Source organism: Thermobia domestica, chromosome 12, assembly GCF_964235325.1.
Source record: "Thermobia domestica chromosome 12, izTheDome1.hap1.1, whole genome shotgun sequence".
NCBI classification, from domain to species: domain Eukaryota; kingdom Metazoa; phylum Arthropoda; class Insecta; order Zygentoma; family Lepismatidae; genus Thermobia; species Thermobia domestica.
The window spans coordinates 201745922-201763285 of NC_137465.1; the positions used below are offsets into that span (position 1 = coordinate 201745922).

General features: G+C 36.4%; 1 protein-coding gene across 3 annotated transcripts in view; it reads left to right on the forward strand.

The window, feature by feature from the left end:
* The window catches only part of LOC145666934 (retinol dehydrogenase 11-like), a 149087-nt gene that overhangs the window by 102094 nt on the left and 29629 nt on the right, over window positions 1-17364 (forward strand). For all 3 annotated transcript variants that reach the window (XM_081734539.1, XM_081734540.1, XM_081734541.1), the window contains exons 3-4: window positions 10706-10798; window positions 15442-15675. In XM_081734539.1, coding sequence (XP_081590665.1) covers window positions 10706-10798; window positions 15442-15675 — 327 coding nt within the window. The remainder of the gene's footprint in view (window positions 1-10705; window positions 10799-15441; window positions 15676-17364) is intronic.

Here is a 17364-nt window from a genome sequence, read left to right on the forward strand (position 1 = left end):
TCAAAGCATACGTTTTTCAATATGTCCGTCAAACCGTATTTCCACATTTCTGTTATACTGTAGTTGTGCAATGATTTAGCAATAATTTTCCAGATACAACCTTGAATACCAATTTATACAAATAATCAATAGCGGATTTAGAAAAGTACTTTGGGAGGGGTTTCTCTGATTGTTTCGTTTTCTAAAAAGTCCTAATTTTATTTGGGAGCAGCTTGAAGTTTGAGTACAGGCATAACTAATATTTCGTTTCGTTTATATGTTTAGCAATAATCTTCCGGATACAACCTTGAAGATCATTTTATACTGAGAATCAGTGGCGAATTTAAAAAAGTGTTTTGGGAGGGATTTTCTTACTACTAATGTTTAGTTTTTCTAAACATTCGTAATTTTTATTTGACCGGAGCTTAAAGTTTATGAGTAAAGGCATAACTAATAGATATTTTGTTCGTTTTAGACATTCCTTTGGAGAACAGGCTTCAATCCGAAAGACCGATCCTCTAACCTTCGCAAAACCGTCACTGCTGGTAATTAGTAATAATAACGATTTAAAAACAATAAGAAAGGAAGTCGGCCAACTCCTACACTCCTAGTCGGCCAGTACACGCACTATTTCTACATTCTCAGATGGAATGAAGGAAGGCTTTGTCAGAATGGTCGAATGCTGGGTTGAATCCCGGACTTCCCGATACAAGCGCAAAAGCCAACCCACTCAGTCACGTTTGTTGTGCAGTTGTATTTAGCTTAACTTAAATATATTCCGTAGTCTTTTTTTTTTTTTTTTTTTTTTGTTCCGTAATGATAGGTTGAATCCCTCTTGTTAAAAATTCAGAAAACTTGAGGACTGGGTAAACCGTGATGGTGGTCAAGGGCGCCCATGTTGTGGTTTCCAAGGAGGGGCAAGTATAAGCGACGTTTCAAAAATAGTTTCAAATTTTGCTGTAACTAATGTAAAAATCCTATTGGATTTTCAATGTTCTGAAGTACATTTTCCTCTAGGGGAGGCAAGCGCCCCCTTAACCCCCCTGATGGGCGCCCTTGATGGTGGTTATAAAAAACTTGACTGTAGAATTTCAAGAATATACAGAACCATGTGCAGCCTTTAATTGTATCATACAAATCTAAGTGTTTCTCTTATGTTTTATTTTAATTTTATTTTGTTTCAAAAAGAGGGTATGGAATATTTTGAAGTAAAAATACTACATACAATTTTGCTAGTTATTTGTGTATTTTTTGAAAGAAGTTTTTACTCTTAGGGTTGGCTCGTTTACACCAGCTGTTTTTTTTAAATAACTGGTTTAAACTAAAAAAATTAAAAGAACAAAAATGCGAATCGTCTGAACTTCATGATGACGTTTCACATGTCAAACCATCTGCATTAGTCTTATTTCCTTTTCACCTTTTAATCAAGGTGTCCCATGTTCAATTCTCGGTCGAACCACAACCCTTCTTTCATGTGTAAACCAAGTACTCTTTCGGATGTCACTTTTAGCGAAAGTCTTCTCCTTGATAACCTCGGTATTACGTAAGGATGTTAAGCCTAAACATACAAAACGAAACCAAATTATATATTTCTGCATGCCTGTTGTTTTATAAAGAAGCGAAGGTTGCTTAAATATATTGATTAAAATTGGTAAAATTTATCGATTGCCTACTTAGCTTCCAACATGAGCTTGGATTGGACTTTCAATGATACCTACATACTAAATTTGTAATTTAATACCTCAATTTTAGAAAAATAAACACACTGCTGAACAACACTGCACTTATTTAATATAAAAACACATTTACACGTGACGTTTCGATCTTCTATCCAAGATCCTCATCAGACGTAAGTGTACGTCTGATGAGGATCTTGGATAGAAGATCGAAACGTCACGTGTAAATGTGTTTTTATATTAAATAAGTGCAGTCTTGTTCAGCAGTGTGTTTATTTTTCTGATTTTATTCGTAAGACGTTGACTATGATTGTGTGTCACTCAGTTTTAGCGTACTGATTATAATGCGTTGACCTTTAAATTTTACATGCAAATTAAATTTTACAGGATTTTCCCGTTATTGTTTTACATTTAAAAGAATGACGGGATTTTCCCGATGGCTAGGGCGGGAGTTTCTCAATTTAAGAAATTTACTGACCGGACTTCTTTAAGCTTATGGGACCTCTTCCAGCATAACCCCGTTGTTGAATAATAACACCAAGGCGAAACAAACTTATTTCTGTGAATATGTAATATAAATACATAAAGCAAAATATCTAAATCAAAAAACCTGGTTTAAACCCCAAAAAAGCCTGGTTTAACCCCCCCCCCCAAAACGGGTTTTTGGCATTTTCAGAAACAACCATGGTTCTTGCCAGCTCTGCTTACTTTTGTATATAGGAGGTTAAAATGTGTTTATTATATACATTGGTTAATCCTTTGGAATTCATAATGTAAAAATGTTGAAGTAAAATTGTTTAAAATATCTTTTCGAAATTCATGGTTTACTTTCGAGGTTTTATATTATTATCGGCATCAACCACTAATTAAATGACTTTCTGTGTTATAGAGAAGCGAAACAAAGTCTGCTTTATCGATTTAAAGCAGAATTTTGAAAAAAAGCCCAAAATTTCCCAAGCAAAAAAGCAAAGCAGAAAAAACCGAGTTTTTTTCCAAAAAAGCCGGTTTTTTTCCTAGCCCTTGCATCTCTATAAATAATAAAAGTGGAAAATGGGGAAACGGAAGGAATCATATACAAAAAAGAAGAATCCAACTCAAAGTAAAAGATCGAAGAGCCAAGGGAAGCGAAGAGAAAGGAAGAATAATTTGAAGAAACAGCTAAGCGCTTTTCAATTTTTAACTCTTTGTTTCCACGTAAATATTATGCACACATGTAATACGAAGATAGTTTATTTTCACGATCATTTTGAACGTTAAGTATGTAATGTGTGTTCTTTCTGTTTTCTTGAGCTCGCTCGTGGCTAAGCGGTTAGCGTACGCGCCTTTGGCGTGGGAAACCCGGGTTTGATTCCCGGCGGGAACTCATGTGGTTCGGATTCCACGTTAATCAGTAGGTCCACGTCTCATATAGCCTCGCAGCTGAATGGGACCCTAAACTAAAATCAATTCTTTCTGTTTTCTTCTTTCCTTTTCTTTCTTTATTTATTTTTGCTGAAAGTACGCGCCTTTGGCGTGGGAGACCCGGGTTCGATTCCCGGCGGGAGCTCATGTGGTTCGGATTCCACGTTAATCAGTAGGTCCACGTCTCATATAGCCTCGCTGCTGAAAGGGACGCTAAACTAAAATCAACTCAATATTTTTGCTGAAACTCATTTTGCTTAGGTAAAATATTATATATTCTTGAAAATAATTTGTTTTTGAGCTTTCATATATACACGAATAGTTGCCTGAACTCATTAGTGGAAAATACTAATTAATTTCACTTAGTAGGGGAGATCGTGGGGTGTTACTCTGGCTTCATACTGACACTATGCTCAGTTGACTCCTTTTTACATATGAAACAATTAAGCAACCGGAGAAATCCTCAAGCGCAAACTTGTTCGAATTATGAGCGTTGAAAGTTCAAAATTGAACAGATTTTGAAAAAGGTTTGAAGTAACTACGCTTTTTGATATACACGCTTAAGTTTTGGTACTGGGGTGTTTTCTTGAGTGCGAGACAAAATGGTGAGGTCAAAATGTACGTATTTTGCAAGATAAAAGAACTTATTGAGGAAGGATTGAAGGGTAATGACGTCTTACAACTTGCAAATTGCATCCTGTTTGGCACACCGGGTCAATAGGCTAATAAAATGCATTTTCCACCAACTGTATTGTCATTCAAATGTCACTTTCTGCGTGGCCACCTAAACATTAAACAGTGACATTTGTCTCCGAAACGCTTTTCGCGGAATTAACTTGAACGGGACACCAACCCAGCCGGCCTCTGTGCATTGTCGAGAAAATGAAATATTTCAGTTTAACATCCGATCACTATACCCTTTAGGCTAAGAAAAACTATGATTAAGGCAAGTTAATGGTGATGGAAGAATTGATGGAATGAGCAGAAGGGAGGAAACAGGAGTACCGCAAGAAAACAAATGGACATGATGGTATTCATTATGGAAGACGATGTTTCAATATCTCATCCATAGCCATTTTTTATAATTTTCAACGCATTTTAATGGCGATTATTTGAAAATAGTGGCCAAACTGCAGGCAATAGTTTACGGTATTCCGCGAGAAATGTGACCATAAAACAAAAAATCGGCTAGCGATGATGTATGCAAACAGCGGTTTTCTCGAGAATAAAAGTCACCTGGTTCACAACTTTGAGCGCACATTCCCGCTAACCATTTTTTTCTTTCTTTAAATTTTTTGGTCAATTGAATATATTAGAATATTTCCTGCAGTTTGACCAATATTTCCCCATAATCGACATTCCAATTCGCTGAAAACTAAGTACATGGCTGGCGATGATGTATTAGAACACCGTATTCTGCCATGCATAAGCATAGGCCGACAGGGTTCGAAGTACCGCTCAGGAGTTCCACGGCAGGCCTGTCTGGCGCTGCGCGAGCTGTTTGGATCGCATTTCCGCACGATTAGGTTCTAACTAATAAATAAAATATCGGTGGTATAAACTAATATTCGTATTCACCCTCAATGCCAGCCTTAGTAGATAATTTATTTGATTTAACTTCATTTTAACAATAACATGATTTTCGTTTTCCACATATGATACTATATTTTAGTGTGGCTCAGTGCAAAATTTTTGCTAAACAACTGATCCGGACAAAACAACACATTGGTGACAGAGCTTTTTGAGAAAATATTGGTCTCACTCCTAGCTACAGAAGGGGAAGAATCAGGCCTGTAGTCAGCCCAAAAATGTTGGGCAGGGGGGAGATCCAACCATATTATAGTTCATCACTATATTATTGTTCATTTGCAAGCCTAGCGTGAAAATTTAAGGGCGGCAGTAAAAATTTAAGGGGAGTCCGGCTCCCTAGACCTCTAATGGATACGGGTCTGGAAAGAACACTATAATATAGATTATCACAAGTTTAATTGTGAATACTACGACGTTCTTCATTGAATTTTGCACACCTGGCAAAGCGTTTCCAAGATAAATGTGATTGTTCAATTTGAAGGTGGCCACACAGGAAAGTGATATTTGAATAACAATATAGTCGAATAGGGGTATCAAATACATTTTATTAGCTTATTGACCCAGTATGCCAAATGGGGGCCATTACCCTTCACACCCTTCCAAATGATTGCCCTTATCTTGCAAAATGCGTAAGGTTTGATCTTACTACTGTGTTGGGCATCCAGGAGATGTCCCTGATGCCAAAACTGAAGCGTCTATCTCAAGAAATGGTTCTTCAAACTTTCTGCAAAATGTTCAATTTTGAACTTTTAACGCTCATAATTCGAACACGCTTGCGATCGAGGATTTCTCCGGTTGCCTAATTGTTTCATATGCAAAAAGGCGTCGACTGAGCATAATATCGATACGATGTCAGAGTAATATCCCGCAACCTTCCCTACTTAGTATTTAAAAAATTCATAAAACCGTAAAGCTTGATTATTTTTTTCCTATAATGAAGAAAAAGTATATCTCTCTTCAGCTGAGAAACACAACCACTCATGTAGAAATGCAAATCCTTTTTCTACTCCGGAGCTGCAGTGGCTCCGTGGTAGAGGATTGACATCTTGTATATGGGGTCACTGGTTCGATTTCTGCTTTGGCAGGTGGGCTTTATGGTGGGCAAACACCATGTGTGTGGGGGGTTTTCTCGAGGTTTCCCGTGTGCTCCCACTTTTCTCATTCTACTATTTCATTCATCCTTATCGTCACCGTCTCGTTTAGCCTACATGGCATAACCGAGTGACATGAATGTTTTTTTTTGTAACGTCCTATGATTGTGTTCCGAAGGAAAGATGATGATGATGACAATGAATGAAATAGTTGAATGAAAGAAAGGGAGGGACCCGGAAGAAACCCACACATATGGTTTGTCTGTTGTCCACCACAAAGCAAACTTGGTACGAGCTGGGATCCAGCCAAAAATCTCACCCACCAGAAGTGAGTGCTCTATGTCTAGCTCTTATTGATCCAATATTCTGGCCGTAAGTGATACGTGTATCACTTGCGGTTTCAACATAAGAAAAGGAGCGCAGATTGTAACGTGCCCGTTACAAGTCACAGGAAAAAAAAATATATATATATAAATAAAAATGTAATATCTTCGATAAGAAAAATGGTAAAATGTCTAGTATTGTATTTAATGTTATGTGTTACAGCAAGAGACATAAGTTTATATAAAAGAATCATCTTTAATTTTTTTAAATTAAGAGAGAAAGAATTGAATGTAAAAGAACGTTTGTGAGAAGATTTCCTTTGCCTTTCGTAACCGAGAAATATCAAGGTCTTGGCTTATGCGCTGGTCGTTGACTGCGCATGGTCACGGCTTTGCGGCCGCAAGTAGCTGGCCTCGGCTAGCTGACTTGGGCTGTGTTGTATGAACGGGTAACATCTGGAGGGATTAAGCTGTTCGAATGGATTATGAATCTAAATGGACGTTTCGTGTTGGTTCACGTTTCTTGTATTGAAGTCTTCGTTTGTAGAAGAGTGTGTTATAGAAGGAAATAAGAATATCCATTACAAGTGAGGATTATGATTATAGTGATATTTAATTTACTGCAATATTTAGTGTATTTGCATATTTTTGAAAAATTAGTGAAAATAGTGTTGCTTGGAAATTCGATAAAGTGTTGGAAGGGAGGCTTGGTTTAGTTCTCTCTGCTTCTATTAGCAAGCAAATTGCAGAAAGGTGCATGAGTAATAATCAGAATCACGTAATTATAATTGTGTCTGCGTTTTTTTTTTCTCGATTTCGTGAATGTGGGAAATTGTGGATCTACGTCCCATTTTCTCAATTGAGTTTCTAATTGAATTGAGATCATTTAAATTGAATCCTGAGCATAACCTCACGTTACAGTGGAATATTCTTGTTTTGATAAGAGTCCGAGACGATTGAGGGCAGAGAAACTACTGAAAGTTGAGGTAAAAACGTGGATTTTCAGAGGTGAGTTAATTTTCAATTTTTCTATTAAATTGTCTGTCTACGTCTTTATGTGTATTCTGTGGGTTGTCTTGTTGGCTCCATTTGGTTAGGTTTTCAGCAGAATAATTATCGCGAATAAGCTCGGCAAATCCAGGGGATCAAAGGTGGAGGGATTTGTACCCGAAACCTTTGAAATGTGCTATTCATCCTATGTTTATTACAGGTCTGAAATTCATGTTTTTGATTCAAAGAGTAAAATCCGAAAGGCTTATTAATGCTGTTTTTAATGCTGAGGAATTAATAGAAAAATTTGATTTTTTTTTAAAAAAGAAAACTTCGTTTGACTTGTTCGTGTTGTTTGGAGTATGTTTGACCGGTTTGTGTTTCAGATGTTTCGATGTTGGAACGCATTTAATTGAGTATAGCAAAGTTGTTTGCGGTTGTTTTTCGTCGGGAATTTTCTATTTTCAAACTAAATTGCGACAAATTAATAAGAATAATTTCTTTTTATGATAAGAATTTATGAAACTTTTTCTTCGGTTTGAGAGAAAGGGAAATCTTCACTCGATTAAAGGTACGAATTTATTTCTTATTTTTAAAGAAAGGAATATATTAGTACTAGACAAGAGAGGTCCTGGACTGGCCTTGAGTATTCATATTAGAGTTAAGTGTGAGAGGTCCTTGACTGGCCTCGAATATTTGCGTCAAACTTTAGAGGTTCCTGACTTGACTGGAGAATTTGCTTTATTATTCAATTTTTGAAGATTTACAATTCAGCGAACAATTCTTTGGAATTATATTAATTTTTTTCTTTTCTCAAACTGAGAAATAAAATATTTATTGAATCCAGATTTTGACTTGGCAGCGAGAAGACAGATTAATTCTTGTAATTTATTTGTAATAAACATTTATTTCCTGAATTGGTTGTGTTGTTATTTGTTTATATATATATATATATATTTACTGTTAATTTATGAACTATCACTCCTCTGGATTTCCGAATTGAAACAACAGCCTGAGCTATCCGGATGCTTGCTCGTGTAAAGCCCCTTCTGAGGCCAGGCTGGATTGGTTTTTCCCACCTTGTCCGCTAGGCTACGGATGGGGGCGTTACAAGATAGAACCTATGCTTGGGACGCTGAATCTATACCAACAAATAATTGCTTGTTATCACTTACCGTCTTTGCTCTATGTAAATTGAAATTGTGACTGGACACAATGTAGAGTGACTGGATGAAGCAGCTACAATCACTGGCATAAGTCACGGGTCAATCTATAACATTTTCCACGCTGTGCTCAGATTTCGGAATGTGTGCGCCCCGCCAGGATGGTATCATGCCAGCTGATAGACGAACTGAAGCAGGATGTGTTGATGTGTGACGAGACTTTGCCATTCCGCAAACTTTCAGAAGAGATTCGCTATTTGGAATGAAATATGGGTGCGCTATTACATTCCGGAAGTAAAATATGAAATTTTTAAGTTTTACGTCCCACGATTATGCTGGCTAGGCTAAAGGAAACGGTGATTATGAGAAATAAATGAAATGTTGAAATGAAGAAAGTGGGAGGAAATGAGAGAACCCCGAGAAAACCCACGCAAACTATATTTGTCCACTACAAAATTCACGTGTCGCGAGCTGGGATCGAACCAGGGGCCCCAAGCACCAGAGGTGAACGGTCTACCACTGAGCCACCACGGCCCCATTCCAAAAGTAAGAAAGCGAGCATGTGATAGAGGCAGTATCCATTATCGGACACAGTCATCTAGAGGGAAGTTAGTACTTTCTTCTGGGACCTAAAGAGTGTCATTTTGGACCATTAGAGCCTACGGAACTTATAGTCAATAATAGCTTGTTTTCCGATCTCCAAAAAATCGTAAACCTACTATACGAAGTAACACGGACTTTTGAAAACAAATTTCCTCTGCAACATAACAATACTCGGACTCATACTACTGCCTGTGCAATGGCTGCGATCATTGAAAATTTTTGTTTCATCCTCCTTGCGTACCGAATCTTGCTTCAGTGGTTTTCACATATTTTTATCTCTTAAAGGCACTAAAGAGAAAGAAGTTGCAAGTTGATGAAGAGGTGCAACAAATGGTATATGACTGGTTGCGTAGCCAATAATAATAATAATAATAATAATAATAAATCTGCAGAGGCATTGGGATACTTTGTAAACAATGGGAAACTTATATTGAGCGTAGAGTGGATTGTGTAGAAAAATGAAATTCATGTGTTTCATACTCGCTCACTGTTAAAAGAAAAGTTTTAAAGGTTTTTGACAATTCATAAAACCAAAAATTTGTTGTTTCCGTAAGTATTGGATATTAAAGTGGCGATACAATTTCAACAACCGGTTCCTAGGTGAATGTCACAATTGAGCAAAGCAATATGCTCTGTCAACGATAAGGCCATGGACAGCGGAGGCAAGGGGACAATGGCTTTACCCTGCATTTTCGAAAGGTGTTTGGTTGTTTCGAAACGTTTTTATCCAGAAACACACGCGAAGGCATATTATATTTGGTTATACCCATTAGAATATTTAACATAGGCCTATTTAATGTAGTCCACAAATCTATGCAATATGCTTCAATAATAATTGTTTTGCATTGAGCTTTATGCATATCAACGTATGTCTGGCTTTTGCCCCTTCCCCGCCCTTGAAAAAATCCTGCAGATGTTTCTGGATACTCGTAAAAGTGTTCTTATTTGAAACTGTTATAATCTTCAGGTGTGCATGTATAAAATGTGATCGTCTCTAAACACTTTTCTATTCGTAACTCATGTGGCAACATCGCATGTGTCGCAGTGCACTCTGCCATCTAGTGAGAAAGTTTTACCCTAAATGTGACTAGTGATCCAGCTTAAATCCTTGATTTAGAATCAATACAGAGTTCTCTCGTGGCTAAGCGGTTAGCGCACTCACCTTTGGCGTGGGAGACCCGAGTTGGATTCCCGACGGGAGCTCATGTGGTTCAGATCTCACGTTGATCTGTAGGTCTCATATAGCATCGCTGCTGAAAGGGACACTATGCTCAAATCAAATAACCAAGATAAGTATACGCTGAACTATAAATATATTAGGTGAATATGCGCTGTATACTTCCCGTATACCCCGTCTCAATATATTTCTCCTACGTACCAACTAGATGGCCAGGATTTTGTTTCGATTGGGGGATCCTTGTGCCTTACTCTTGTCGAAATGTGTTTAGTAAAATGCTGGGAAATCGTGAAGGGAAGAGTGAAGATCGTTGTGTTGACTCATTACCTGTAAGCGCAGAGACCTTCATACCCTCTGATGGCCACACTGGCCTCTCCCGAAATTAGGGAATTCCTTTATTTCAGATATACTTTTAGTTGTGTTTGACAGATGTTGCTGAAATTTTGTCCACAGTAGAAACCAAAGAATGGGCCTTTTAAAATCAAATAATGGTATAATAGTCTTTAACCCTTTTAAAACATTGATATATCAACTTTTACATTAATGAGCTCTCGTTAATTAATCTTATAAAGATAAGAAGTAAAAAAATTGTAGCTCATATTAAGAGTTAAAACCCAAGTATTAATGGAGGGAATTGAACATATAGTAAAAGGTTATTTTTAATTAGCCTATCTTAATAACTTATTGATTGTTATGATTTCCGTTGATTTAGGTCTGGGGAAGCAGACAGCCATTGACTTAGCCAGCAGAGGTGCCAAAGTTATCTTGGGTTGTCTCTACATGGACGAAGCCAGGGAGGCTCAAGGTAAGGAATAAATAGTTCTAATATCCAAATCTAATCATCTACGAGAATCAGTTGTAACTGGATGCTCTGTGACGTGAAAGTTCAGTAAATCATACAAACAGAGCAGCGAGTGCATTGACAAACACTGTAGCGACAAGAAGAAGAGAATATTGATGCCGTTATCAATTGCTTTGTATGTACACCCTTCGTGGACAGTTAAACTATGGCAATCCTCATCAACACCCTTCTTCCGCCTCGTCCTTTCCTTTCTCTGGCACTGCCTGTTTCTCTCGGATCTCTGCCCTCGATCACTTAGAAATCACTTATCTATAATGCCATTCACGTTTAGAAAGTACGAAAACCGAAATGACGTTCAACATGACATCGTACAACGCAACGTTGCCACTAATAGTGTTACTGGTAGAAAAGTACAGCTAAGTGAAAAACGAAAAGGAAAAAAACAACAACATAAGAACCAGGCAGGGATAAGTATCTTAATAATGATGATAACAGCGTCAATGACACTGACCCGTTTCCAGAAATGTACTACGTTATTGTCAGAATTGTTTTCTTTAAAATTACAAGTAACATTAGCGTGGGTTGGTCCAACATTTGTAGACCCCCTGGCTCAGGAGCCATGGTCCCTAGTTCAGTGATACCACTCTAAATTTTGGTAATATGTACTTTAGTCTGTCCCTTCAAATTTAGGAAAGGGTATAAAGACCAGTTCCTAAATTTTGGGAATTGCCAAAACTAAAAATTTGGTATAGTAGTATAGGACCGAGATATAGCTATGTAAGTTTGGTTGATCGATCTCGTTCCTTTCTATGCTAAATTTGCCAAAATATTAATTTCGTAGGTTTCTGACCTATTTTAGCTTCTTTGATGAGGCTTTTTGACGTTATATGGTTGGATATAGGGATTCATTACTTTACATAGAATACTAGTACACTAGTACATATATATATATATATATATATATATATAATATTTGTAAATTGGGTGTGTCCATCTTGCTCCCTTCTATGGGCAAAAAAAATTGTTAAAGATTCAAAATTTGGAGGGTTTTTTGATCTAATTATATCCTTTTTTGATAAGATTTTATAATATGATGCTTTTATAGATGAGTACAAGTGTCAATTCTTTTTCATGGGTATATTGACGCCCTCTTAATGTTTGAGAGGAGTACATTCACCAACCCCTTAAATGTGGAAATTATTAAAAAGCAACATTGGGTAAATATTGTCTAGGGTTCGAATATATATTTATGTAAATTCGGTTGAGCTTGATCGTTTCTTTTTACAGGTAAAGAAATGTCAAAAATTTAAAATTTGGAGGTTCTTTTGTACATATTACGTACTCTTTCAGGGTTTATCACGTTATATGGTTTTATGGTTAAATATAGGGTCAATTCTCTTTCACAGGTCATGGGTACATTGATGCTTTCCTTCTAAAATTTGGTAGGGGTACATTGACCCACCTTTTAAATTTGGAATTCATTCTCTAGACTATTAATTTGGTTGGTTTCGCTGGTCTCTTCTATGGGGACAAGACTGTCATAGATACGTTGTCGAAATTAAAACTTTATATTTGGCGGTAATTTTAAGTTTTGGCTGGAAAATTGAATTAATATGTGGCGAGAATTTTGAATGTTGTACTAAATGTTCTGTAAGATAGATTGTAACAGATGATCATGTGTGTATGAATGCAGGAGTCCCATTGTCTTTCACTGGACATGAGCATTTTGAGGCACTTCTTGAAATTCGGTGAAGTACATTTGACCCACGGTTAAATTTTGGAATTATCAAAAAAATAATAATGCATAATTGTTCTCTAGTATTCGTGTGCATATCTTTTGTAGATTTGGATTGTTTAATTTGTCTCTTTTTATGGGTAAAAATTTACCAACATTCAATTTGATTATATTGACCTAATATATCATCTTAACACTTGAAAAGTTACGGACAACTTATAATCTGCCATTGGTGTAATCAGATTGGTTGATATTACACTTTGAACTTTATGGATATCTACGGTCATTCGTGGAAATTTATCTTTGCAATTTGATTGATTGGATCACTGTTTCTGATTAACTTCAAAATTGAAATCGAAAATTAGGGCATGAAAGTGGAAATTAGGGCATAAGTAGTTTTTAAGACCGACTCAAATACAATAACATTTTTCACAGTTTGAACGTTATGGTTTGTAATCGTGAACTAGACATATTCTAAGGTCAGTTGTGGAAAGTTATCTTCACTGAAACCCGATTGATTGATGCCTAATTCAAACTTGAAACTTTGGGCTTCAAAAGAGATAGGTATTATTGTTACCTATTGATATACCTAACAACTTTACACTTCGAACCCTAGGATTATAACTACGACTCACACTCTAAGGTCACAGGTGTGGAAGTTTAGGAGTTGATACCTGATATACAGGGTGACTGGCAATTCGATGCATTCCTTGCAAGGGGATATTCTACAAGTATTTAGGAACATTTTCACCTATATGAACCACGGGTCGAAAATCACTAGTTTGTGAGTAATTAGCACATGTACGATTTCTTTAAACCCATTCGTACGATTTATACGAATGCCTCATTGCCTAGGGGAAAGTACTTTGCGATGTTGCCACGCTGTTTTCTGAGGTGCAGTAATAGATTTTGAACCACTACACTTTACTTCACGTTCGGACCTATAACACAGCAATGGCGCAGTTTCACGAGCTGTATATTACTACATAATCTACAGAGATATGCAGGATTACACATGCAAACTTTCAGCGCTCTACGACATGCAGAAGTGGGTCAAAGTAAAACTTCCTCGCGCACCTCTCTTTAGCAGTTAAATTTCAAAGAAATCACACATTTGCAAATTACTCAGAAACTATTGATTTTCGACCCGCGGTTCGTATAGGTGAAAATGTTCCAAAATACTTCTAGAATATCCCCTTGCAAGGAATGCATCGAATTACCAGTCACTCTGTATAATTAATAAAATCGATTGTTATGCAACAACTATTTCACACTTTCAACTTGAGAAACAACATACAATATAAAGTCATTGGTGGAAAGATAGTATTAGTTTAATCTGATTGGCTGGTCAGTATAAAGTTATTCTTGAGTAATTTGATTAGCTAATCACTTTGAAATCTTTGCTTAATATTTTAAAAAGATTTTAAAAATTTTGCTTAATTTTTCGAGCACTACTATTTTTTTTTTCAATTTTCAGTTTGATTTTTTTTTTTAATAGATTGTATTTACAACTCATAGTGTTGTCATTGGTAGAGAAGTATTAGGAATTGGAACCTGATATGTGATTATGAAAACCGGTTGATATACAGCAATAAGAATTTCATACTTTCCACTTTTCAATTCATAGTGTAGGGTCATTAGAGGAAAACTATTGTTGGTGCAATCTGATTGGCTAATCAGTCTCAAATCTCAATATATTTCAAAAACTTTTAAAATGTTAAAAAAAAATCATGATTGTTTTCCAAGTTTTTAGTTTGAACTTTTCTTTAAACCTTAGGATTGCAGTTACTTCTCGTTATGACTTTATAGCCTAAAGTCATTGATGAAAAAAATAGGACTTGAAACTTGATAGCTAATTATTAAAACTAACAAGATGTCGTCTTATAACATTCGTAGACCCATTTTCGTTAGGGCCCCTTTGGAGAATTAACCCACAATGCAAGCCTTCCACACGCCACACCACCCTCATCAAACTCCTCATTATGTCACTAGCAATACAATAGCACATACTGTATTATGCTTCGAGAGATACAGCCAAAGATTAGCAACTCTTCAAATTCAAAATGACGTATTTGAGGTAAATCTCCCATCCATAAATCTTGAGAAAATCCACAAAAGCTCATTTATGGCTCTAAAACGTACATATGTCCTACGTTGTCAATATTAACTAGGAGATCTTATTCTAGTACAAAATACTACTCATGCTTTTATGTACTAATTTATCAAACAGCGTACAGTAATAGATATATTGAATTTATTGTTACTTGTGTTGTTCGACAGTGACTCATATTCTTAACTGTGACGCTGTAAATATTTATTAGAGCAAATACAGCCAACCACTTCAGTTATTTCAGGTGAAGGAATGGTTGTATTATTCTCATATAACCAACTTTCAATATTTAACACCTTACTCTTTGCTGCTTTCTTCCAAAAGTATCTAAGACAATGTATATTTACCCAGAAACATAGAAGCCAATCTGTATCTACACAAAAGCATGTAAGACAATGTGTACCTGCCCAAAAGCATTTGAGACAATGTGAATCTAGCCAAAAGCATATGAGACAATGTGAATCTAGCCAAAAGCATATGAGACAATGTGAATCTAGCCAAAAGCATATGAGACAATGTGAATCTAGCCAAAACGATATGAGACAATGTGAATCTAGCCAAAAGGATATGAGACAATGTGAATCTAGCCAAAAGGATATGAGACAATGTGAATCTAGCCAAAAGCATGTGAGACAATGTGTATTTATCCAAAACCATGAAAGACAATGTATTTATTGAAAATTATGTTAGACAATGTGTATCTACCCAAAAACATGTGAGAAAATTTATATCTATCCAAAAGCATGTAAGACAATGTGTATCTACCCTAAAATCTTAACAATTATTTTTTTTTTTTTTCAGCTGAGATCATAAAAACCACAGGCAATGAGAAGGTCTTCGTGAAGTACCTGGATGTAAGCAGCATGGAGAGTGTCCGAAGCTTTGCCAAAGAGTTCCTGGCAACAGAGGACCGATTGGACGTTCTTATTAACAACGCAGGGGTTGGAATGAAACCAGGGAAGACCAAGGAAGGGTTGATGATGGTGATGGCTACCAACTACTTGGGGCACTTTTTGCTCACGCATTTGCTAGCAGGTAAAGATTAATTATTTTCAATTTTGTTTGTTCGCGCAATTATTTTTGTATACATATACAAATGCGCCACCGCGCGCTCGGGACGAAGTCCAGTGATAAAAATTTTGTGGTATCTATTATCTGCATATATACATACACACACACACACACACACACACACACACACACACATATATATATATATATATATATATATATATATATATATATATATATATATATATATATATATATATATAATTTATGTACTCAAGTATCCCATACTCAAAATTATTTTTTGATTCTGTTAGTACTCTTCGTTGTTTTCTTTCAATATTTTAATTGTTGATTGTGATGCATAATAAATTAAGTGAGCAGAAAGTGCTAAGGTTTCATAAAGCAAGCACGATCTGAAATGATAAAGAGAAATTAAGAACAATGAATTAATTTATCATTAAATTGTAATTTTTATCAGTATTTGGAAGCTGGAGGGGAATTCCCAAGGTATATAAAATAACAGGTAGCCCTCAGTTCGTGTTTAGCATTCTGATTGGCTCCCTGTCCATGACGTTTTATGGAGGAACTTTAGCTGATCTTGCAACAGTATACCAACTAGCGTAATTGCGTATGAAGTATTTCTTGTTATCTTGAACGATACCTCAGGATACTCAAGAATGTTATAAAATAGAGGATATGCCCATATATTCTTCATCCTAGTAGGTAACTGCTTGACCACCATATATGTTGACTCACAACTTTGCGATCTTCATATGTAGACATGTAGTGTGTCTGTCGTTTATTTTTTATTTAAATCGCTGCTTCATATTTATATTATACAATGGTTACATGCTGCACATATGGGTGTACAAATAAGAGTGAGAACAAATTATCCGAAATAACCTTTCACAGGTAAGAAAATGGCCAATCATAGGATACGTATGGCTTCACGATTTTGTGATATGGGCAGATCCTCTGTTTTATAACGTCCTTGGTGATACCTCCATATGATGTCACCGACCGCAAAGTATCCTGGGAAAAACGAAAGCAAAAAGGCTGAATCGACAGTCCCCATGGGAATTCCATGCTTGAATCCTCGTGATAACACGTGAGAATTTCGTATATTTCAGAATAAAAATCAAGCATCAAACATTTAAGCGCGTATCTTGAGCAGAAGGCATCCAGCAATATTTTCTTTTTTTAAAGGAAGAAAAAAATGTTACAACTTCGGTAATTTCTGTTCACATTAGATTAGTTTAGGTCAGGTTAATTTATGTTAGTATACGGGCTCAGCATAATTTCCCCCCAAAATTATGGAATTTCGCTTATTTCTACTACTTTATTTCTACTACTATTAGGTTAGTTTAGGTTAGGTTATGTTATGTTAGGTCTAAGTACTTGCATCATCCATTTCTCCTCTAAATTTTGTACTTTTTAAGTGCTTCTGGACCCCTTTAAACATGGCCCCCATTTAAGTATATACAGTATTATTGAAAGGAGTGAATCTGTAAGATAAAATAGTGAATTAACTATAAATAGAATTGACAGTTAGGAACTCCAACAGCAAGCTGCAGTCGGAAAGAGGGATTGCCGCCGTCGACGATGGCGGGCCGCCGGAGGCAGCCGGTACCCGTCCGCGGCGGCACGACGATCTACTTGTTCAAAGTTGCCGACCTTTTACCGAGGCGGCAAGCGGTCGAAAATCGTAAAATT